The sequence below is a fragment of the Alosa alosa genome, chromosome 5, assembly GCF_017589495.1.
Source record: "Alosa alosa isolate M-15738 ecotype Scorff River chromosome 5, AALO_Geno_1.1, whole genome shotgun sequence".
NCBI lineage: Eukaryota > Metazoa > Chordata > Actinopteri > Clupeiformes > Clupeidae > Alosa > Alosa alosa.
The window spans coordinates 3,926,324-3,952,118 of NC_063193.1; the positions used below are offsets into that span (position 1 = coordinate 3,926,324).

General features: G+C 40.7%; 2 protein-coding genes across 3 annotated transcripts in view; one reads left to right on the top strand and one right to left on the bottom strand.

Annotated features, from left to right (window-relative positions):
* Nucleotides 1-4,575: 4,575 nt before the first annotated feature.
* On the bottom strand, nucleotides 4,576-15,335 carry LOC125295110 (peptidyl-prolyl cis-trans isomerase C). Its single transcript, XM_048244273.1, has 6 exons — nucleotides 15,199-15,335; nucleotides 14,499-14,612; nucleotides 14,182-14,275; nucleotides 10,848-11,032; nucleotides 7,070-7,190; nucleotides 4,576-5,925 (listed from the first exon to the last, which is right to left on the bottom strand). Exons 1-6 carry the CDS (start codon nucleotides 15,307-15,309, stop codon nucleotides 5,855-5,857), a joined length of 696 nt encoding a protein of 231 aa, XP_048100230.1. The 5' UTR covers nucleotides 15,310-15,335; the 3' UTR covers nucleotides 4,576-5,854.
* Nucleotides 15,336-21,749: 6,414 nt separating this feature from the next.
* Nucleotides 21,750-25,795, top strand: part of prdm6 (PR domain containing 6) — a 36,610-nt gene continuing 32,564 nt past the window's right edge. For both annotated transcript variants that reach the window (XM_048243742.1, XM_048243743.1), the window contains exons 1-3: nucleotides 21,750-21,896; nucleotides 22,212-22,722; nucleotides 25,313-25,620. In XM_048243742.1, coding sequence (XP_048099699.1) covers nucleotides 22,224-22,722; nucleotides 25,313-25,620 — 807 coding nt within the window. In that variant the 5' untranslated portion in view covers nucleotides 21,750-21,896; nucleotides 22,212-22,223. The remainder of the gene's footprint in view (nucleotides 21,897-22,211; nucleotides 22,723-25,312; nucleotides 25,621-25,795) is intronic.

The following is a 25,795-nucleotide window of genomic DNA, read 5'->3' on the forward strand; positions in this document are numbered from 1 at the left end:
GAGATGGAAAGACACATTAACAAGAGGAAGAGGGAGGAGAAGAAAGAAGGAGAAGAGAACGCCTCCCCCCCTTGACCCTCCATGTGTCTGTGTCTGTGTCTGTGCTGCGTCTCCACAGCACACTTCAGTGCTAATTAGTTTCAGAGGGAATGTAGGGGCCACTGCCTCGTCCACTCCACACTGAGAAGCACACAGCAGAAACATTACTCAGACAAATACAAGATAGGCCTTCCTCAGCCCTGCTGTAAAACTGCCCCAGCACAGAGAGCACCGGGCAGGAGAGACCATGGAGGACATCAGCCGATGTGAAGACCAAAGGCCTAGAAACGCCATCCCCTGAGTAAAGCCACTTTTCTTTAATTTTCAACAGCTTAAACACCCCCCCCCACCCCACCCCCCCACTGGCTCTGAAAAGAGGCAAGATAGTTTGATGACCAGAGCTACAGTGCTGCCACAGTATGTGTCCAGAGGAGGTCCATTAAAGCATTCCTCTGTAGAGGTGGACCTTACACTTACCAGTAACACTGATGGGTTTATGGGTCACTGGTCCCTGTAACAAATCTGATCCTTTGACCTTTCAACATACCAATGATCCTTTGCTGTCATCTTTTAGGTTTTGTTTTGTATTAGGTGGACATAAACATTAAAACCAAGCTATGGATAAAAGTAATTGTTGAGCATTGTACATGAACAGGTGAAAACTCATCCCATGCTACCTGTGACTAAATGGGACTATGTGCAGAGTGCTCTGCTGAAAGTTCCCTTTGATTTGTTAAACAATTCCTTTCTGACCAAGCCCTGATAAATGTTCTGTTATATATAAAAGCGACTCAAACATTTCCCAAATTCTACAATACAAATGAAAGTAGTTGATCTTTACTGAGCGACATCTGTGTGTTTGATATCAGTGATGCTGTGTTGATGAACAGGCCTTCCTGCTGTGTGTCTCCATCCATGCCCTGCTCCAGCTGACCACACTAGCCAGTGCCCACCTCATTAGTTCCAACTCGTGCTTGTGTTGATTAGCAATTCCACATGGCTGGCTCCAAACACCAGGGCGTGGGGACACTTACTTTCTGAACCTTGACTATGCCTGTTTTACAAATGCACTTCTTTCCCTTGTAAACAAAAAAAAACTTGCCTGTATCTATTTTGGATGGCAGTTGGTGAAAAAGTCCCTGCACGAGGCAAAGTTTGATCGGTAGCTTCTGCAGAGAATCTGGAATGCGTTTATAAATAGCCGTGCTGGGTTGTGGCGCCCCGAGGGCCACAGCGTTTGGGTGGGTTCTGGCAGAGTACACACACATCATCTCAGAAGGTTAGCCGGCTCTCTCCTCCGCCGTGCCGGCCGGGGCTGCTCGGCTACTGCGGTAATTGGCTGATGAGGAAGCCGGGGCCTAAAAAGAATGTCAGTGTTCGATTTCCCAGCATCCTAAGTGAGGATATGTCACCATTTCTGCTGCTCGCCGTGACATGGCTCTGTGGCAGAGGCTCTGGGGAAATCATTAGACTGTTTATACCTCTCCCCTGTCTGCCGCCTCTTCCCTCTGATATTTTCACAACGTTTTCCTCTGAGTGATGGTGGCTCGCCAGGAGCAGGGGAGAACAAGTCCCCCTTGTAAATTTGCCACCATATTTTAGCTGGCTGGAGGAGGAAAAATCCAGACAATTGGTGATGCTCTGTGGGAGGTTGAACGGCACAGGGGGATGGAGAGAAACAGAGAAGGAGAGAAGGAGAGGGAGAGAAAGAAAGAGAGAGGACAATCAATGCTGTCCACCTAGTGTCTTGTTCCCAATGTAAGGGGATGGAACAGTAAAGATTTTTGGAGTGGTTGTAGTGGTGGGACTTTAGTCATTACACATTTTTAAGAAGTATTCAGTCGAAAGGTTTTAGGCCTCGGGCTTTAGCACTGAATCTAAAAAGGTGTCAGGCACACTTACATAAAGACCAGCACGAGCATACAGGCCCCAAAGGTGCAGCAGCAAGTGAAAAGAAAAAAGATTAAAGTTATTTACCAAAACTGTGAACTACTTAGGCGTTCCCGAATGGGGTTCAAATACATATCTTTACCACACAGGTGTCCATAAATCTAACCCATGTCCAACAGCCAAAGCAAATACACAATTAGCAGATGAGGCAGAAGTCAGTTGGTCAGGGTAGTGTCCAGTCCTCATGCAGTAACTATACGAGCTCTCCCTATCTGATCAGCGCTCTGTCCATTGGGTGTCAGAAATGTCAATATGATAATACCGAGCCTAATTGTGTGGACCTGGAGGCCTGAGGGCGGCGGTGATAATTGTCAAAGTATAACAGGGTTAGACACTTAGACACTGTCATTACAATCCAGTCAATATAGCAGAAACTGAGCGGAGATCGGAGAAAGATTCTGCTGACAGCAAGAGACTGAGAGAGAGAGAGAGAGAGTGTGTGTGTGTGTGTGTGTGTGTGTGTGTGTGTGTGTGTGTGTGTGTGTGTGTGATTGAGAGAGAAAGAGAGAGAGAGAGAGAGAGAGAGAGAGAGAGAGAGAGAGAGAGAGAGAGAGGGAGAGAGGGAAAGAGAGATAATATTAGTTAGATGTTCTACACACATGTGATCAGTTTCTATCTGGACCTGGATCTCACTCTCAGCACAGGAAGCCCTCCAGTACTTAAGTCCCATACAGCACAGTGTACTCCAGTACATGCTTAAGCCCCATACAGCACACTAAGCACTCCAGTACATGCTTAAGTCCCATACAGCACAGTGTACTCCAGTACATGCTTAAGCCCCATACAGCACACTAAGCACTCCAGTACATGCTTAAGCCCCATACAGCACACTAAGCACTTCAGTACATGCTTAAGTCCCATACAGCACAGAAAGCACAGAATTCTTGATTCTGAACACGCTCTTGAAGCATTCTCATTTTCAGTTGTAGGTACATGAAGTTTTTGGTCTGTCTGCAATGATATTTAGAACAACATCTCCAAAAATGTCCCAAACATCTGATATATTTCAGAGAGAGAGAGATAGATAGAGAGAGAGAGACAGAGAGAGACAGACAGAGAGACAGAGAGACACTGAACATATACAGTACACAGATACAGAATGATCACATGCACGCATCAAGACAAAAAGAGCAGCTAAAGAAAACGTGCATACTGTTCACACTACACAACACACAAAGACACAAAGACACAACGTAAGTATCTAAGTGTAGCCGGCAGGAGCGCATTGACGCGCGGTTCTATCAGTGGCAGTTTAAGAGCGTTTCCGCCGGGCTGATTTGTCTGCTCTTGACCTTTTCCAGCGTGGCGTCCCATCAGCCAGCAGCTGGCAGCCCCACAGGGGGCCTCCTCACAGGGCCAGAGGCGCTCTAATGAAGCCTGTCATCTCCCACATATCCACCAGCAACTCCAGCTCCACCGCCCGGGCCTCCCCATTGATCCCCTCTCAGCTTGAGTGTGTGTGTGTGTGTGTGTGAGTAAGTGTGTGTGAGTGTGTTGGGCAGTGTGCACTGTGAATAGTCTCCTCTTAGAGGAAGGGAAAAGGTGTTTTGTGTGCATCTTTCCATGTGAATGTGTGTATTACAGTGTGAATGTTTGTATTACAGTGTGAATGTGTGTATGTGTGTATGGCAACAGGGGGGAAATAGTTGAGTGCAAAACATAGTTGCTGGATCTAACGTAATAAACACCATGAACAGACACACGTGCACATAAAGGGTGAAAGAATCATTCCGCTTTACAAATGCACATACACTCTTAAAACAGATGTGTTGAAAACAACACAACTTGCGTTGTTTTTAACACATCTCTGTGTCCAGATAGGGACAACACAGTTTGTGTTGTTTCCAACACATTTGTTTTAAGAGTGTAGCCCGGCACTGGTCAGCTACATCAATAAAATCAAACATAATTACAGACTTGAACACTTTCTAATGAATAATGGTCACTGTTAATACACCAACAGCTAAGTTTCTGGATTTGAGAAATAATAAATCTTTTCACATTTACATTTCTATGCTTCTACAGGATATGGCTATATCAGTATAATACACTGTAGTTATCATACAACTCTTTTATTCTAAGTGTTGTCCTTTTCAACCTTCTCAACCAAGAGACAAGGTGGGGGGAGGATCTCAACAGTCATATTTCTCACACTTTGTTAACCTTTGTTCTTGAGGTCAGAGCTGGAAATGTGTTTCCAGATGTTGAGAAACAGGGTGGTATAAAACCAAAATACACAGCCTTGCGTGACACAAATGTCACAGATGGGTCTGTGTGTGTGTGTGTGTGTGTGTGTGAGAGAGAGAGAGAGAGAGAGAGAGAGAGAGAGAGAGAGATTGAGAGGAAACATTTGCTTTAAAGCCCAACATAAAAATATACCCGGCTTTTAATATTTTCACAAACCAAGATCTTTAACCAGAATCTTAGCAGCTGTGCCAGTGCGACTGTAGACCTTGAGAATTAAAGTCAAGTTCTCTGACACAAGTGTCATACCAATATGAAATCTATATTATTATCGGTGTCTGACCATTAGAACTAGTACATCAACTCAGTCAGAGCTGCAAAAACAAAACAGGGACAGCGTGATCTTGTTATGAAATAAAAACTCTTTAATAAAAAGTAAACATGAATAACATTTGTCCACTGTGTTTCAATGTTTCATTCAGTGACATGAAAAAAACACAAAGGAAATTACAGCACATACAATAAACAGACCAAACACGTATTATTGCTGAAAAACATAAATAAACAATAAACATGTATAACAATAAATGATGTGTCATTGTGACAATGTGACATTTGTTGCACATTAATGTGACCTATTGCTCATCTCTACTGGTGATTTAACAATTATTTTGGAAAAACTTGATATGACTTGATATGACACCATCTCAGAACACTGATATTGTACACTGATATTATTAATATTGATTATAACTCAAAGAAGGTGTGGAAACGCTTGACTCTAACAGACCCATGCTCCTCAATGACTAAAGACTGTTTTGCTTGTGGACATATTGCCAACTAAAGCCCAAAAGACAAAACCGCAAGATTATTGAATATTCTTCAGATTACCAGCTGAGTAAACAACATCTAACAATGGACATTATTCAGACTGCATACATGAATGCAAGAAAATATACTTAATAATTACAATGTGAGGTGTCGTTAAAAATATCAAGCTCACACATTTAAATTGGCAATGAATCTGTGTCTAGCCCACATTAAACACCACTGTGTGAGTGCCAAGATTTCAAGTACAGTATGTGTTTTGACCAGTCAGGAGCTCAGCTTTTGCATAGGCAGTAGAGTTGGTGCATGACAAAAGTTCTAAGTGACTGTCTTTATCAAGAATCTACACCTACATTTAGAACTGCAGCACTGCATACTTTTGAAGTTGCTATCTGATCTAATATAATCAGTGCCATGGACATGTTTTAAATCTGCATCATTTGAAGTCACAATATGCAGGTAGGGTACAAAAACACTGCAGAAATACAGGTACAACTGTTACAGCATTCTCATCATGTATCACGGGAAGACATCAGTTAGTAACAGCTGTGCTGTTGCAGGTGTTTTAAAGGCAAGACTCTTGGCTGTTAGTTGGTTAGCTTGTTAGGTTTAGACAAAAACATCTTACTTGCTTTTTAACTCTAAAGATGAGCTTTTAAGGTGATACATAACATTTCAAGTAACAGAGCAACTAAGATAATAAAATTGATCCAGCTACAGACATAGCCCTGGCTATGGAGTGGCTACACACTTCCCACACCCCTGAAGATCGTACTACATTTTGCTTTAATTAGCTACTTTAAATGTGCAGAAGTTAAGGATTTCTTTTAGGATTTTTTTTTTTTTTTGAGAATTATAAAGTGCTGAAGAAATGTTGCAGCTGCTCATCTGCGTTTGGCACTGACATCCGTTTGGCAATAATAACTAAAGAGGAAAAGAGAGCATCACGTGCATCAGGCTCATGACTGCTATAGACATCATGTTTCACCATCCACATGGAAGTTGTCCACAGAGCAACATGTCTATTCAAGCCTAAATACAGTATACATGAAGTACATCTGTACTGTCTCATACATCAACGGTGTGCTGGTGATCTGCACAGATTGCTCTTCTAACTTGTTTGTTTTCATTAAGATTCCAGTTAAAGGAAGACTTCCATCATGCCATGATGACTTCACTCAGAATGAGCAAATCAACTGCCCACATGCAGTTTATTAGGCCCTGTGTACACCTTGCCATGATATTTGTCTTCTGTCAGAAGACTATTCCCCTACATTTGCTTTCAGTATTAATCATACTTCTCATGTAAACAATAATTCTCCACTCACCTCCCCAAGGTCAGTAAGCTACAGAACAGGACCGAGCCAAATAATGTGCAATATGCTATGGGATTGGCATTGACAGCATCCGTTTTCAGCTGAGGTCCTTGTTACTAATAGTATTACTACTGGTGATTATGTTACTATAGTATATAGATGTAATAGTTAGTCATTTAGTCTGACATTTGACATCATTTACTGACAATTTATGACATCTTAAAGGTGCTCTAAGTGATATTGGATAACGTAGCTTGCCTCTCCCTCCCCCTCCCTCCTGTGCAACTGAAACTCTCCTGAACGCGCATCTCGCACGCGTGTCGGTGATTGGCTGAAACAGTTTATGTTTCATAGTCCAGGCTGCACCAGGCTGTTTTGTTGCCGTTTTTGGAGCCTGGGCTGAGTTTTTACAGTGTATTCAGGGGACAGGCCGCTAGCGGATGGTGAGGTGATGTTTGCTGTATGTGACAAAAAATGTTTTAGCTTAGAAACTGCGTAATATCGCTTAGATCACCTTTAAATAAGTCCTATAAAATGTAAATTATGAGAAAAATGATAAGAACAACAGCAACAAAGACAACAACAGAAATATTAGACTATTATTTACATCTGACAAGATGATCTAAAAAATTGGACTGACTAGACCAGTTCATTTCACAGCTCATATTTGTAAATAATTCAAACATAAACACATTGTCTCATCAAATATGTATTGTGCAGAAGAGCTCAGATGAAACCTCAGGGTTACCAACCTTCTACCTCAACCACAAAAGGCTCTTTGACTTCAATCTTCCCACTGTTCACAATCACACACTCAGTATAGGGGAGGTTCCGATCGTTTGTGTCCTGAAGTTCTATGGTGTGTACCACAGGCTAGAAACAGACCATAACGATGTGTATGAAATTCAAATAATATTTGAATAAATAATGTATTTAGAGTACATCATATGAGACTAATAAATTTCATCAAACAAAAATAGTGCTATACATTATGCTATGCTATGCTACACACACTACTTGAAACTACATGTACTGCTATAGTTTAACCCATTTCACCCCATCGGTCACAATTGTGACCGAAAAAAAAAAATTACTTATAAGCCTCTAAAACTGTAACTGGGGAATATCCCAATACTCTTTCAGTAAATATTGAAACAATAGAGTGTTTCAATGAAATGTGTGCAGTGTCAAATGTTTTGAGTAAATTGTCACATGACCAGAGCTGTTTACTTCCTGGTTGCACCTTGAGAAGAGGATGACTGCCTCACAGCTCCCAAATAAAAGGTTTTTAAAGTATGTTAAAATAAATATAGGACAAATATTTTTTGTACACATGGTCTTTAAGGTGTCTAGTTATGATATATACATTTATAATTATTCAAATGTCTTTGGTGTGTTTGCAGAATGAGTAAACATGTTAACGGTCACAAAAGTGACCGGTGGGATAGAATGTTGTATCTAGATGCACACATACTTCTACACCTACAAACACACACACATACACATACTCATACATACACACATACAGAGACATACACACACACAGATACATACACACATACATACTCACACACACATACACAGATATACACACTCACAGACATACACTCATACACATACACATATTCACACACACACTCACAGACATACACACACACACACATATTCACACACATACACACACACACACACACATACACACACATACACATATTCACACACACAGACATACACACACACACTCACATACACACACACACACACACACACAAACACACACACAGACGTACACACTCACACAAATACACACACACACACACAGATATACACTCACACACTCAGACACACACACAGACATACACACTCACACACACACAGACACACAAACACACACACACACAGACATACACACTCAAAGGGACTTCACATTGCACGCGACATACACTTTGCCTGCTGTTCTCACACACCCACCTGCAGATACACACACACACACACAAACACACATATATATATATACAGCGGGGAAAATAAGGATTGAACACGTCAACATTTTTTTCAGTAAGTATACTTCCAATTTTCACCGGACATTAGTATTAACTCAGATAATCCACCCATATAAAAAAATCCAAACATTAAAGTCCATTGGTAGAGTTATGTCTAATAAAGTGAAATGACACAGGAAAAAAGTATTGAACACGCCTGCTGAAATTTTTGAAATACTTTTTAGAAAAGCCTTTATTTGTAATGACAGCTTCAAGGCATTTCCTGTATGATGAAACTAATCAGTCACAGTATTCTGGTGTGAGTTTGGCCTATTCTTTTAAACAGATAGTCCTTTAATATTGAAGATTCCAGATTCTTGTGAATCCTGATCTTTAGTTAACTTCCAAAACTGTTCAATTGGATTGAAGTCAGGGCCTTGATTTCCTTTCTCTGAAACCAATTGAGAGTTTCCTTTGCTGAATGGTTTGGATCATTGTCCTGCTGGAAGGTCTAGCCATGTCTCATCCTCATCATCCTGGTGGATGTAAAGAACAAAACAAAATTTCCGGAACAAAATGACTCCATAGAGTCATTTTGAACAAAACAAAAGAACAAAACAAAATTCCCGGAACAAAATGACTCCATTCATCATTCCTTCAATTGTATGAAGTCTGCTAGTATCATGAGATGAAAAACAGCCCACACCATGATGCCACCACCTCCAAACCTCACTGTTGGTAGGGTATTTTTAGGGTGATGCACAGTGCCAAATATGGTGTGTAGTATGACATCTGAAAAGTTACATTTTGCTCTTGCCTGACCAGGATACATTCTCTCAGTATTTCATAGGATTGTACAAATGTTGTGTAGCAAACTTTCAACGAGCTTTGACATGTTTTTTCTTCAGCAATAGAGTCATGCGAGATGAGCGTGCATAGAGGCCATGGCGGTTGTGTGCATTACCTATGATTTTCTCTGTAACAATTGTACCTGCTGCCTCTAAGTCTTTCTGGAGCTTTCTCCGAGTGGTCCTTGGCTCTTGGGCTACTCTTCTGACTTCCTGGTCAGAAATCTTGCAAGGAGATCCTGTGCATGGCCAGTTGATGATGCAGTGATGTTCCTTCCACTTGCAAATAATGGCTACAATACTGCTCGCTGAATGATTCTGAAGTTTTGAAGTACATCTGTAACCAGTCCCATTGATATGTTTTGCAACAATAAGGTTGCAAAAGTCTTGGGAGAGCTCTTTGCTTTTACCCTTTATCATGAAATATTTCTTGTGTGACACCTTGGTAACAAAAAACCTTTTTATAGCCTACCAGTATGTACTAACCCAGCTAATATAAATTTGCACAGATAGGAGGGATAATTTCTCTAACTACTTATAGATTCCAGTTTGTTCCTTGCCTTTGTGTACTGCTTTTTCTTAGTGTGTTCAATACTTTTTCCCTGTGCCATTCCACTTTTTTACTCATAACTCTACTTTTAGACGTTAATGTTTGGATTTTTATATATGTGTGGATTACCTAAGTTAATACTAATGTCTGGTGAAAATTTCCTGCGAATAGCCTCACTGGAAGTATACTTACTGAAAAAAAATGTTGACGTGTTCAATACTTATTTTCCCCGCTGTATATATATATATATATATATATATATATATATATATATATATATATATATATATATATATATATAATATATGTGTGTGTGTGTATGTGTGAGTGTGTATGTCTGAGTGTGTATATCTGTGTGTGTGAGTGTATATCTGTGTGTGTGTGTGTGTGTGTGTGTGTGTGTATTTGTGTGTGTGTGTGTGAGTGTGTATCTGTGTGTGTGAGTGTGTATATCTGTGTGTGTGTTTGTGTCTGTGTGTTGTTTAACGAGCTTCGGCTCGTTAAAATAGAACCCTGAATGTGTATGTCTGTATATGGTCTGTGTGTGTATCTGCATGTGAGAGTTAGTGTGCATATTGTGTATGTGCACGTATATATATCTCACAACTACATGCAGACACACACGCACGCACAGACATACACATTCAGGGTTCTATTTTAACGAGCCTGATAAATGAACAGTGTTTACATATCATATTTATTATTGCCATTGGTCTCAGTGTTCATATCAGTTTGAAAAGTCCTGTCAGAATACCTTTATTTTAACAAAAAAGCAATTTGAGCAACCTTTAATTGAGTATACGCATATTATCCCACCGGTCACAATTGTGACCAATAATAAAACTCAATTTTTTATCTACTTTTCTACATTTAAAAAAAAAAAAAATTATTGATTACTTCAAAGGGTTGCTAATAACACATGATTTGCATATTTGCATGTCTGGGAAAAATTTGGGCTTAAATGGGTTAATGGTCAAGGAACGTAATCTAATTTAACTTTCGCCATTTCCCCTGATACGTCAAACCACAAACTGAACTGAACAAATTTAGCTCACACTGCTCATACTAGCATTGGATGTAAATCTTTTTCTAATAATTATATGTAGTGAATTCTGGTGAATAAGAATGTGAGTTCTAGTGCGTTCCTCACCATGCCCTCCAGCACCTTCCCAAAGACCACGTGCTTCCCATCCAGCCACGGTGCACGGGCCGAGGTGATGAAGAACTGGGAGCCGTTGGTGTCGGGACCTGCATTGGCCATGCTGACCCAGCCAGAACCCAGGTGCTTCAGCTTGAAGTTCTCATCAGGAAACGTGCCGCCATAGGTACTCCTACCTGCAGGTCGAGTTCAGTTGATGTCACAGGAGCGAAAAAAACAAGTTGATGAGATAAACACAACAAACATACAACCACATGTTGACAAACGTTCTTGGCATAGAAAACACTAGAACTGTGCATGATGATTTTTTGTGAGCACACATACAGACAGCTCATGGACTGAAGCAATTAGCTGAATTTGCAAAAAGCTGTATGGGATAATAATGAAGGACTATATCTATAAAGCAAACAACTTGGGGCAGCCGTGGCCTACTGGTTAGCGCTTTGGACTTGTATCCAGAGGGTTGCTGGTTCAAACCCCAACCAGTAGGCCACGGCCTACGAAGTGCGAAGTGCCCTTGAGCAAGGCACCTAACCCCTCACTGCTCCCCGAGCACCGCTGCAGGCAGCTCACTGCGCCGGGATTAGTGTGTGCTTCACCTCACTGTGTGTTCACTGTGTGCTGAGTGTGTTTCACTAATTCACGGATTGGGATAAATGCAGAGACCAAATTTCTTACTTACTTACTTATACTTGCAGTTAACGGTGTTGCCATATGGCAACATACCCTTTCTTTTACCATTTCTTTAAATTTGAAAATAAACATGAGCTATGATTGGTCTTAAATTCATGGTAGAATCTGGTGGCAACCAATGATATGCTTTGATTACATCACATGACACTATGATGCCTTGTACTGTCAGTCTTTCCCCACACTTTTGATGACTACAGTCGCTGCAGAAGTGCTCCTGAATATGTGAAGATTTTCCTCAATATTTCATATTTCTGCAGAATTTAAAAATAACTTCATGCATCTGGGGTAAGTTCTTATCTTTTTTTAATCATTGTCACATTGTTTTGATAGGATTATTACCTTTTTATTCAATAAAATAGTTATGTTGCCATATGGCAACATTGTGCGGTAGTGGAACCATATTTGCTCATGCTAATGCAAAAGCAGAGTAGCTTTGTTTGAATGAGACATTTAGATGTATAGGTGGACTGATATAGTTGGATGGTTGTATTTTGCTCATTTATTTATGTTTTTTGTTTATTTTTATAAAGTTTAATAGTAAAATATACACTTATTTTGTTTAGAAAATGAACACAGCAGTATTCTATGGCAAGGCTAAGAGAAGGGCTGAAATGTCATTGTGCAGTCCCCATTCAGACAAACAGACACACACACACACACACACACACACACACACGCACATGTTCTACCATTCTATATTTGATAGGAGCTGTATCTAGTATTTCATTTGAAATGCCAATTGTTCATGCACACTAGGGTAAAAAAGGTTACAGTGTATCATCTTTTGCCTCTTTTCATGTATTTCAGTTGAAGTTCAGGAGGAGGCACCACCTCATGTGGAAAAGATCAAGAACCTGAAGTGGCAAAAAGAGGCGAACCATCCCTGCTGTGACTTAAATGGAAAGGTGCCCCACCGGTAGAGTGCTGCTCTGGGTAGAGTGCTGGGTAGAATGCTGCTCTGGGTATGCTGGGAATGCTGCTGGGTAGAGTCTGCTGCTCTGGGCAGAGTGCTGCTCTGGGTAGAGTGCTGGGTAGAGGTGCTATTCTGGGTAGAGTGCTGCTGCTGGGTAGAGTACTGCTGCAGGGTAGAGTGCTGCTCTGGGTAGAGTGCTGCTCTGGGCAGAGTGCTGTTCAGGGAGTGCTGCTCTGGGCAGAGGGCTGCTCTAGTGCTGCTCTAGGTAGAGTGCTGCTCTGGGTAGAGTGCTGCTCTGGGTAGAGTCTGGGTAGAGTGCTGTTCAGGGTAGAGTGCTGCTCAGGGTAGAGGGCTGCTCTAGTGCTGCTCTAGGTAGAGTGCTGCTCTGGGTAGAGTGCTGCTCTGGGTAGAGTGCTGCTCTGGGTAGAGGGCTGCTCTGCTGCTCTGGGCAGAGCTGCTGCTCTGGGAGTCTGGGCAGAGTGCTGTTCAGGGTAGAGTGCTGCTCAGGGTAGAGGGCTGCTCTAGTGCTGCTCTAGGTAGAGTGCTGCTCTGGGTAGAGTGCTGCTCTGGGAAGAGTGCTGCTCTGGATAGATTGCTGCTCTGGGTAGAGTGCTGCTCTGGGTACTGCTCTGGGTAGAGTGCTGCTCTGGGTACTGCTCTGGGTAGAGTGCTGGGTAGAGTGCTGCTCTGGGTAGAGTGCTGCTTTGGGTAGAGTGCTGGGTTTTTTCAGTGTAAATGTACATAATGCTTTTTAAATGTGTTTTCCATGTTATAAATATCTATCTAATACTACATTTTGTTACATTGTTACATTTGTACATTTGTTCAACATTACATTTGTTACATTTTGACAACAGTTGGCATCAGATGTTTTGTGAATGCTGCTGTTGTTTTGTTTGTTTGTTGTTTTGTGTGTTGTAAACAACACATTAAAAATATTTGTGTTGTTATATGTTTGATACACAAACCTGGAATAGATTTCAAGTGATTCTTACACATGTAATGTGAATGTGTGCATGCTTTGTGAATGTATTTGCTGTTATGATGTAGCTATACCTGTTACTACCTCTTACCATTTGACAACAGTTCTTATGAATTTGCATCAGATGTTTTCTAAATGGTGTTATTAAAATAATGAATGATAAAGATGATATAATGATATAATTTTGATAAAGCTCTTGATAACATTTTAACATTTTAATAATAAAACAATATAATTTCTAAAAGAGGGGTCTGTAATCATTTATGAAATTCCTGCAATTTTGGGAGACAATACATTAGGCTGCTCCATTGTCGCACAATGTTGCCAAATGGCAACGTACCCAAAAGTACCCCCTAAAAAATAATAATAATAAAAAAAATTATAAATATGTTAATTTGAGTCCATTTTATATGTTAAAAAACACTGTACATTTTGTTTCCATGATTGCATAATAATGTGTGCAGTAGAGGGTTAAGAAATTAACATGGCAATAATCTGTGATCACAGTAATAATTGCATAATAATGTGTGCAGTAGAGGGTTAAGAAATTAACATGGCAATAATCTGTGATCACAGTAATAATTGCATAATAATGTGTGCAGTAGAGGGTTAAGAAATTAACATGGCAATAATCTGTGATCACAGTAATAATTGCATAATAATGTGTGCAGTAGAGGGTTAAGAAATTAACATGGCAATAATCTGTGATCACAGTAATGATGCCTCTTCATACTTACCTCCAGTTCCATCTCCATTGGTGAAGTCGCCTCCTTGAATCAAGAAGTCTTTAATGACTCTGTGAAACTTGCTCCCTTTGTAGCCGTATCCTTTCTACAAAACGAAAAATAAGTACATCACAAATAATATTTAATATATTTATATAATAATAAATAATATTATTTCGATGTCACTGAAGAATTCTGAGAATTGTGTGTGTGTGTGTGTGTGTGTGCGTGTGTGGGTATATGTAGGCTGCATGTATATAGTTATGTGTACATGTGTACGTGTGATTCCATGCCTGTATGCCTGTCGTGGCATGCTTGCTGTATCATACCTCTCCTGTAGCCAAAGCGACAAAATTATCCACTGTCTGTGGTACAACCTCGCCAAATAAACCAATCACAATCCTGCCAACCTCATGTCCTCCAACTGTGATGTCAAAAAAGACCTGGGAGATTAAGAAACACCTGTCAGCAGTACTTAGCAGCCTACTTAGAATGTATACAATATGATACATTGTATGGTGTAAGTTGGGTTACATTTTAGTAAGTAAGTGCATTATCTGATGGCCTTAAATGGATCTTTCATTTATTTGAACTTGATATAATATACCTATATAATAATTTAAGTCAACGGAGCTAATTCCTGAAAAGATTAACTGTTCCCCACATAGTCTGGAACAAAACCCTAAACATATCTTAAGTTTGTGTACTTTGAACATTCATGCATTCATTCATTCATCGTACCCCATCCCCCACACGCAGCAGAATACTGCATCGCTGTTACACATGCATGGCCGGTTCATATTCAACGGCCCTAAGGATGCTACTGTTTTGTGCATACACGCATTAGACCATGAACTCTAGACACTGTGCAATGCATGCATGCATGTTTGATTGTATGTGCGCATGAGGAGAGAGAGAGAGAGAGAGAGAAAGAGAGAGAGAGAGAGAGAGAGAGAGGATGGATAGCAACCTTCCTCTTTAGATTGTCACTTCAGTCGCTAAGAAACCTTCAGACGATAAAATGCTTACCTTGTCTGTTACCTTGGGCCCAGCTCTGGATTTCGAACCGATGGCATGTCCCACCAATGCCGTCATGAATAAAAACATAAATGGTAATATCCGGCGCTCCATTTCGCACATTGCATCTGCAGCAGCTCTCAGTCAGCGGCTGCGCAGTAGGCTAAGTGAAATCTGAAAATGATTTGGCCGGTCTTCCTCTATCTCAGACCCCTCCTCCAAGACTAACAACGCTCTTCATGAGAAAACCTATGATCTCCAGTCATATGATATTAGACGGAGTATAGTGTTACAAAACAGTAACGCGTATCTAGTCTGTGGGGTCTTTGGTGAATATGACGTGGAGAGAAAATCTTCACCCTTTACAGTTGATGAAACAGTTCGACATTGGCTACACAGCTGAGGGTTATATTTGAATGAGGTGGACAGCAGTCATAGATGTTCTGCTGTCTAGAAACAAATAGTGGTATTAGCATATCAACACCCAACATCATCCTGTTTCAGAACAAAGGTCAGCTCCCGCTCTTGTTTATGGAGCTATCCAATGTTCTGAAACACACGTGACCCTTGTAGACTAGCTAGAGCAAGCTGCCATATCCTGAGATTTGAACTTTGAATGACTGGCAAAGAAATGATTATTTTTACTAGGGATTTCGATTTATATAAGGCTAACTGAAATATAACCCTGAAGGGCATATGACAGCAGTCAAACAAATTGTGCTTGTGTATGTAGCCTAGGCATGATTTTGGTACACTACTAAGGCCTCTGGCTGAAATAAATACATCAGATTAAACATCATGGTAATATTATCATGAATACATTTGACCAGGGCCTAATATTATTTGTAAATTCAATTGTGTTCGTAAAACTCTGTCACTGAATTCAGGCCAGAAATCCTTTGACATTACCTACAAACTTTAACTTCCAGGATTCATCGTACAACAAGCAATGTCTTCCCCCAGGACGATCTTTCTCTCTCTTTCTCTCTCTCTCTCACTTGAGACATCACTATCAGGCATGTGTTTTGTAATAAAGACTTGTTCTGCTACCGCAGAGCAAAAGTACGATATGAAACATTAATACTGCTGAGATTACTTAAGCAGTTATTCCGCATGGTGAAGAGAGCCACTGGGACCTGTCCTTTTAACTTAGACTCATACTTGATGGAAATGTTCACATCATATGTGTAAAAACTGCAGAGGAGCCGTAGTTGTCTGCCGTCCCATCACTGTTCTACAAGGGAAGATGGTAAGATTCATGTCTTCAGATATCTACCAGAGATACAATAAATCCAACCTCAACCAGCAATCATACGTAGGCCCACATTGTAAACTCAAGGTGCTGTAGGCTATTGCTTCCCCTAGGCATCTATCATTATTATGAACTATTATATTATATTATTATCTCTTATTCCCATTGACGACCCAGTTTATGATGACTCATCATGATGCAAGACACATCATCAACCAAGCTGGCTCTCTTACTGAGTTCAGGGATCAGCTCTCATTTGGCAGGTTATTAGTCTTATTGGTCTTGGCTGGACGTTACATTGACCCTTCATACCTGGGTAGTGGAATATGGAACAAATCACTACCACAGGTTCAAAGGTCACAGCAAGCAAATCAAGCAAACTCTTGAAATGGTCTATGCTGTATCTTTTTCCTGTCCGATGAAAACAAAGCAAACATTTTGGAAACATGGCGCAGGGATGATGAGGACAGAAACTGATCTATAGTGACGTCAAGCCCAAGGCAGTCAGTCAGTATGGTGTCTGGCTTTCCAATCATGTGACGCCTTTGTCAGGGACACGTCCTTCATGCCTGACATCCGGTGAATCCCTTAGAAAACATCCAACAATGGGGAATATTTTACTGTCTTCATGACAACCGTAAACTCGGAAGACTCGACTTTAAAAATCTTCCCAAAAAAGTGTGTTCATGAGATCAGCTCGGAAAACAAATATGGATTCCCACAGTAACATGATTGCATTTTTGTGTTGTCTTTACAGAGAACACATTTTTAGAACTGTGCCGCCGTGATTGGAGAGCATGATTTGGATGTCAAGTCGGCTAACAAGGCTACAAGATTTCCGCACGAGTCTCCGAGCATAAAACCTGACCCGACTTTGCGGTCAAGTCATTTTTCCTGCATCGGAGGTGTGGATTTACGAATATCCAATGTGTCATGAAGGCACCATGAGCCAGGCTAATATGGAACATAGCAATTTTAGATTTTCAGGCCCATCAGTGTTCCCTAAAAAGGTACTCACTTGAATTCAATTCAATTCAATTCAATTCAATTCAATTCAATACAATACAATACAATGTTATTTTACTTACAGTGCCAAAACAATTGTACTGAGGCCAGAGCCTGAGCCCCTAGAGCTAGCACTAAGCCAATCGAAAGTGGAAAACTCCCTTTTAGGGAAACCTTCAGAAACATGGCTTATGGGGGGCCTATTTGCTTTAGGCCAGTCAGGTGTGTAGGTGTGTGTGTGTGTGTGTGTGTGTGTGTGTGTGTGTGTGTGTTGGGGGGGGTGCAGGCTGATGAGGTCATACATCAGGATCAGAAGACTCATACAGTAATAAAATATAATACATACATGATACACAATAGTGGATGAAAAAAATGAGGAAAGCCAGCCTTATTTAAAGTATCGGTTGTAGAAGAGCTTAGTGGGTAAACTGTGGACTCATAAAGTTACTATTAGAAGGAGAGCAATGAAGCAAGTTCATCATCAGTGTGTGTGTGTGTGTGTGTGTATGTGTGTGTGTGCTTATTTAAACAATGCACTATGATTTTGTGGCAAAAAATGGACGGTGAAAAATGACTGCCCATCATGGCTCAACAAGGCATGGGCAGGTGTTACTCTGGAACAAACAACCAAATAAAAAACCATGATGCTTTCTACCAGTGGAAGTACCATCTGGCAGGCCCTGCAGAGAGGCTGGAGAAGAGTCTGCTGCTTTTGTGTTACAACAGATGACCAGTGAACCTGGTGGTGAAGTGTCGTGGCAATTGCACATTTGTCTTTGCCATGTTCAGATGTGCATTTGTGAAAAAAAGAATTCCGTTGTGCAATGCTCGTAAGTTACTGTACCAACATAAACAATATGTTTAGACAATCATAATCTTGGCTCTCACTGGCTTGGAAGAGAGAATTCTAACAAGCCGCAACACAACTTTTTTTTGCACACAAATACTATGCCAACTAGCCAACTTTTTATGTGGCTTAAAATAAAATATCTCCATGATTAACTATGATTAATTATTTTATATATTATTTTTCTTTTGTGAATGTAATGGACTTTGCACTAAATTGCCTCATACAGTATGTGGACAGTTAGAAGTTCAAATAAATTTGTATTGTCTTGTTCCAGAATAGTGCATATGTCTACTTTTTTATTATTATTTAAATGAACACCTCTAAAAAGCCACTGTGTGGTTCCCGGTTAATGTCTTATTGAGGCTGTGCTGGAGACTCATCATATCAGATATCCATAACTGTACATACTGTATGTAACAGTAACAATAACTGATGTCTACATTTTAGTAGTTCCAGAAAATCATTCAAGTTTGGCTATTGGCGCACATCAAACAAGTTCCATGACATAAAATCCATCTCGTTTCAAAGCAAATATGAAAAAGTTATGAGAAATGCCTTTTCTTGTCAGGTGTAGCATACTACCTGAATACTATCTAAGTTATTCACTCATATAACTTATGATTGCCATAGGCTACGTTCCTGCTCTCCCTCTCTCTCTCTCTCTCTCTCTCTCTCTCTCTCTCTCTGACACACACACGCACGCACGTATGCACACACACCATTACACATACGCATACGTAGGCTAATACTGAAATCCACCCGCTTAGCTGAGGGTTTTTCAACTATAGAGCTGAAATTGAAATTCATTAATAGCCTAACAATGTATTCACAAAAAAAAGCTACTGACACAAAATAACTAGTAAGTTTGTCACTGCGTTTCATTTGGGTCAGTCCCCATCCTCATCAGCGGCACACGCTCTCTCTGAAGTTGGGTTTACTGCGCCCTCTTTGGTTGTGAAGGAACGGTGATCTTAATTATGCGCGTTCCAACTCAGACTCATCGCAGTCTGCATGAACACATAAAAGTTGTTTAACTGTTGATGGAAGCGGAACTACACGGAGATTTGGAGCTGGACGTTGAAACAGCAAGCTGGAATAAATGCTTTGATCGAAATCAACAGACTGGATTAAAGGCAATAGGTTTGTTGTGAATAGGTAGCCTGTGCTATAAGTCAATTTTCTTCTGAGAATTAGGCCAGTAGTTTACAGCAGGGGAGCGATAGGGAAATTATGGATGAGAAAAAAACCGATCACATAAGACATTTTATGTATCACTGTGTTAATTTCGGTAAGATGAGCCCTGGGGCTTTTTTTTGAAGATGGCTCTTAACCTTGCAAAAGTGTAAATAATTCTAGCTCGCCTGTTTCGATTGACACAGGGAGGAAAAATATATTGGCAGGTTCAGGTGTCAGTGTGGCGGTCATTAATGAACAAACCATTAGAGCGGCTCATTCATCTGCCTCAAATACACGTTTATTGGCGAATATATTTCGAAAGTAGCCTAAACGTAAATGCAAAACAAGGTTATATTAGGTAATTGTGTTGTTCTGGGTATTAATAAACAATTACCCTAAGTTGTCTGCAAAAATTGTGTTAAGACAAGGGGGGATCACCGGAGTCAGCCAAGTCCCATCTGAATAAACGTCTATATTAATGAATTATACACCCACCAACGAGTGACCTTAAAACCATAATAGGAGACACTTGAGGGGAGAGGTTGCTGAATTCTTTATCGGACTTCTGTCACAGGGGGCATTCATTCGTCTTTCAGGCGAATTAATTAACGAGAAATGTAAACGTTTTAATTGAATGTCAAACGGAGTGCATTATGTAAATTAAAGCGACAAAATACAGACGCTTCGAAACAGGCAGAATCATGTAAATACGCATTCCTTAATATTTTTTTCATTCAAGGTCAATAATGAACCTCTTTCTATAGGGAAAGAAAATGATACATTTCTGCAGTTAATTTATTGATTGAGAGTCCACCTCTTATGTGCTTTACTTGACCAGTCATTTATCAATGCATAAAAAAACACAATACACCCCGTGATGATGGCGTTGTGATTCAGTCAGATTATTGTATATTTAAACCACAGAGGCTGATCTGAAAACGTGTAGCATACCTTACCACATCTCTACGGGCATTGATTTTGAACTCAAAATAAGGATTAAATTCAGTCGAAGCAGGCCTGTGGACTATTTTTCTGTGGGATAGGCCTACGACAGCGCACTTTAACTGACCTCTGTAAAACAAGAATTTGCGCACAGAATACACCACAAAAACGATTGTTCAGAATTGTCTGAAAATCCTTTTTTAAAATTTAGACAGCAATCCAGTATTTCCTAGCGTTTTAGTGTCGTGAATTTACATGAAATACTCCTTCTCACCCCTTTCGGGGACATACGCTTAAGGCATCATTTTTAAAAAGAGAAACATTAGAGGAACTAGACTAAAGTTGGTCAAGTGCACTTGAGCCTGTCCAAACACACTTTTCAGCTTTAAAGAGGCCTGTATTCCCTGAAGAAAAATCACATTAAAACGTATCAGAATCGTCTAGTATGCTCTGTTATTATTCACATTCCTTCGCAGTGAAATGCAGTTGGAGACACGAATTCATTTTCAGACCATTATGTTTGTGTTTTGGTTCGTTATCAATCTGCAGAGAGCTTGAGATGACAAATGGCCTTGTCAAAAGAACGCCAGTCAAAACACTTGGCCACCCCTCTGGACAGATCCGTGTAAAATGCCCTACATTGAGATATACAGACACTATCCAAACAGCAGTAACTTTCTCAAGCGTCTGAGTGCGGGGGTGGGAAACGCAGGATAACAAGTTGCAGCAACAATACTAAGAGAAGGGTTATCTAAAAAGAGAGTCAATTTGGTGCACAAATCTCCAAGGCACAGGGCGAAGGACAAACACGTAATAATTAAGTACTTCCGTTTTTCAATTGTGTAAAATAAAAGGGAATAAGGCACCGCATAAACTAATTTAATCCAAACTTGCCAATCACAGCCATGGGTCAAGCATGACACCAAACTGCCATGATGCATTTAGTGTATCCTTGCAATGTGTATAGCCGACGCCGGGCACCTCAATAAAGATGTTCTTTCAACAACTAAACTATGAAATAGCTATTAGCCATTTATTTTTTGAGGTAGGTCTAGGCAAGTAATTTCTTCAGTAGGCCATTCGCGTTCTAATACAATGTCCTCTGCATAACATCAGAATTCAACAGTTCGTCATGGTACTGTTAGTAAAATCCAGGCTACCTTTAAAGTGATATTGTGTACGACTTCAGGTTACAATTGGCAAAGACAGATGGTCAAATACATTTTTGGGGCAAAATGAAGTCCTCTGTCCCTTGTGCTTTAGACTGGCGTAAAACCCACGTGCCCCCCTTTCCCGCCTCACGAGCGCGCAGAGGAGGAGAGGGGCAGGAGAGAGAGGACATGACCGAGAGCTCTAGCCACAGCGAATAGGAAGTAACGGGCGCAGAGTGCACGCGGGCAATTCGGCTATGGTGTAGCAGCGTATATGGAAGAATAGCTGTGTGAACTCGCCGTTTTGGACAAAACCACATTTTGGATTAATTGGGTAAGTTAAGTTAATTCTTTGATATTGACACAGAATGAAAGACTACCCTATTCAAAATGAACTCTCTCCATGAACGCACTGTCCACCACCCTTCTGAAACTATGTTGCCTTCTCCTGGCTCACCAGCGAAAGCAAGAGTTTACAATAAGAGTTTTCAGTTTAATAGTTAGTCTGTCGTCACTGACTAACGCTACTTTAGGATGATAAATAACATGGGACGCAGTTTACTAACTCTCCAGTAATGGGGAAAGTGTTATTGTGTAATACGTGTTTACATAATTCTAATCTCAGAGAGGTTCTTGTGTTTTTGTGTAGTTGCTCTTGGAAATGTTGAAGCCCGGAGACCCGAGCGGCTCTGCTTTTTTGAAAGTGGACCCAACTTACATTCAGCACTGGCAGCAGCTCTTCCCTCAAGCACAACTGAAGAACGGCGCCCTCGCGCAGCTCCAGCCACCGGAGCGTGTCACGATCCCGGTGGAGAGCTTGCGACAGCGGCCGAACCTCATCTCTGTATCGTCCTCATCGGGTCTCACTTCGTCCTCTACGTCCACACACTCCTCTTGTACGCCCTCAGCAGTGTCTTCGTTGGCAGGTTTAACGCAACTCTCTGTACCACAAATTGCACTTTTTGGACAAACTTTGTGCACTGACCTGGTAACGTCAGATAGCAGCACACAATCCAAGGAACTCTGCTTTTCGTCGAACTTCAAGAATGACAAAAGCTCAAAGTTCAAACTGACCTCGGAGGAGTTAGACTACTACCTCTACGGACAACAGAGGATGGAAATAATTCCATTGAACAATAACACCAGCGACCAGACAAACCGTATGTATAACTTCATTTAGGCCCAGGCCTGCATTGCGCGCATTTTGGGGAAAGAGACTTATTTACATTTACACATCTGTAAAACCACCGCACACAAGAGACAGAGAAAGTAGCCTATGTAATCCTGCACTTGAAGTGAAGTTGATGTGAAGTCTAGCCTACTGTCATTAATATAGGCTAGGCAAATGCAACCAGTATTTTTTTTAACATGACACTTACATTTGACTCTTTAGTTTTATTCTTATTTTTAAAGATGATTTGGAACATCCAGGCATACATCTTTCAGTGTAGTAAACACTTAAGATTAAACAAAAACATTATCGTGGATATTGGTCATTCTTAACTGTCCATCAGCTGCTTTGTGCGCATCAGTGGCCGCACTTTAAAGATTAACTGTTCTTCCCGACTGGATTATCGACAGGGTTATTCAGTTAACCTTAATTAAAGGGGGTATTACTTCCTTTTATATGCGTATTAAATTGGCCAAACGGATAAAATTGTACTTAATTGCTGTAAACATTTTTGCCTCTAACCAACTAAATAGTGTAAAATGTCATCTAATAAAATTAATATTGCCCAAATAATTAATTATGCAAATTATGACTGCTTGTAGCGGAGTTAAGGTCGTTTCACGCCTGGGAATTGTCGCTCAAATACCAATTTACACATGATGAATCAAAACGGAGATATGCTAATTAAAGTTATTAAGACAAAGATTTGTTATTAATTTGTCATAGTCTAGTAATAGGCTACCTTTTGGCAGTCTGCACCGAAATGGAACACTCATCGTGTCTTGGTAAAATAGGTTACTTTGGTTATTTTTAATGCAAGCAGTTTTGATCAGACAGTCTAGTCTATCAGAAGCAAACAACCCTTCTTTATTATCGAGGAGTATAAACTCAGGAATGGGTTGGCTGTAGTTGTTTCTGTGTTTACAGCCTTTTAGTTTTGCATTTTGTCGTTGAGGCTACATTTACATACTTCAAACAAGCACTAGCCAGAACACAATATATTAAAGCGAAGTTTGAGAAGGTGGTGAGTGTTTATTTAAGGTGATAAAACGGCCCATCAGCAGTAATCTCCGTCGATACATGCCACAAGCAGATGAGGGATGGGGGGACAAGCCAGAATTAATTGCTGTATAGTTTTGTAGAAGAGAGTGGAGTGAGTGTGGATCAGAGATCGATCTCTCCCATCGGCCGCTATTCATCATCCCTACATGGTATATGGAAGTCTCCGGGGGACAGTAAGACTGCTTTATCTACATTCGGCATTCTCTCTCCCATATTTCAAACTGGTGGCGCTCATTTATAAAGCGGCCTATAAGTGCGAATACAACACGGGGAAACATTTAATTCCAGCCGCTTTGGGACATACGGAATTTTTATTTTATACCACGCAGTCTGAAATAACCATCTTGAGATAAAGGTTGGTTCTAGATTTAATTCTCAATTTTCTTCATCATAAATGCATTTTTTTTCAATTTCAGAGTGCAAAGAAAATTCGTCAACAGATTCTTTCCCTCTTAAAATCTGAAACCCTAAACATTTCGCAAACGCATAATAGGAACACCAGGCTATTCTAAAAAGTACGATAACTTAAAAGTCCATTTAGTATGTAGTAGGCTATAACACTGCGTCAAAACAGGTAATATCACAGATCATATCACCTACTTAAATTATAATAATGCTAGGAAATCTAATAGCACAAAGAGACAAGGAAATGTGTGCTCTCTGTCTACAGTAAATTAGAAGTACCTAATCATAAATGATAATGTAACAACACAGTGTACATTTCCTTGAAGGTAGCCCACAGTTGCTGCATTTTCTAATGCTTGAATAAACTACTGGCTACTGTTACAGAACTTTTGGAGAAGATTTTGCAGAAAGTCTTTCATTCCAAAGTAAATGAAAGGAGAGCCTATGAAAAATGCTTGTGATATGTGTGTGTGTGTGTGTGTGTGTGTGTGTGTGTGTGTGTGTGTGTGAGTGAGTCTGCGTGAGTGCGTGTGTGGGGGCGTGCTGTTGTGTGTCTGTAGTTTTTCCATGCACAACCTTGTTATGATTGTTAGGACATAGAACCCTCATCAATCACCCTATATTTTATCTACACAGTTTCTGTCAGAAAATGCAGTTTGTCAGCAAAACCCTTTTAGACAAAATTAAATGTTATAAAATGTGAAGACCTCTCTTGAAATAGCCACTCCTAAGCTTGTTTGCATGTGTTGAGTTGACATGCATTGGCTTGCTTGTCCAAGTTGATGCTTCCAATTGACTGGCACCAGAGTGCCCTTTGCATGGCGTGTGTGTGGTTGTCCATATGTATGATATGGTCACTTGTATGTTTGTGTGCATGTGTTTATGTTTTTGTCCGTTGATGTTGATTTACGTATGATACATATGACGTCTGTATTTTCTTATATTCTGTGTTTTTATATAATATGGTTTATGTAATTGTCTGTGTATAGGCTATGTGGTGTGTATATACAGGTTCTTTCTGTGTTTGATGTGTGTCTGTTTTTACTCATTGTCCGTATGTGTGTGTGTGTGTGTGTGTGTCCATATTGTGCTTGTGTGTGTTGTAACTGTAGGCTGTGATATGTGTGCGGATAACCGTAACGGAGAGTGCCCCATGCATGGACCCCTGCACTCGCTGCGGCGTTTGGTGGGCACCAGCAGCGCGTCCTCCGCGGTGCCCCCTCCAGACGTGCCTGAGTGGCTGCGGGACCTGCCGCGCGAAGTCTGCCTCTGCACCAGCACGGTGCCCGGCCTCGGCTACGGCATCTGCGCAGCCCAGCGCATCCCACAAGGCACCTGGATCGGGCCCTTTCAGGGCGTCCCCCTCCTGCTGGAGAAGGTGCAGGCGGGAGCCGCGAGGAATACACGACATCTGTGGGAGGTGAGAGAGACGCACTGTGTGTGAGTTATGCACTTACAATTCAGTATGTATAGCCTACTATTATTTGTCATTTGTCATTATTTGTCAATATGAGAGTGTTGTGTCCAAAGTATATTTGATATCTTGGAGTGGTGTTGTAAATATGATGTGAATATGCCATTGATTGCTTGGACGG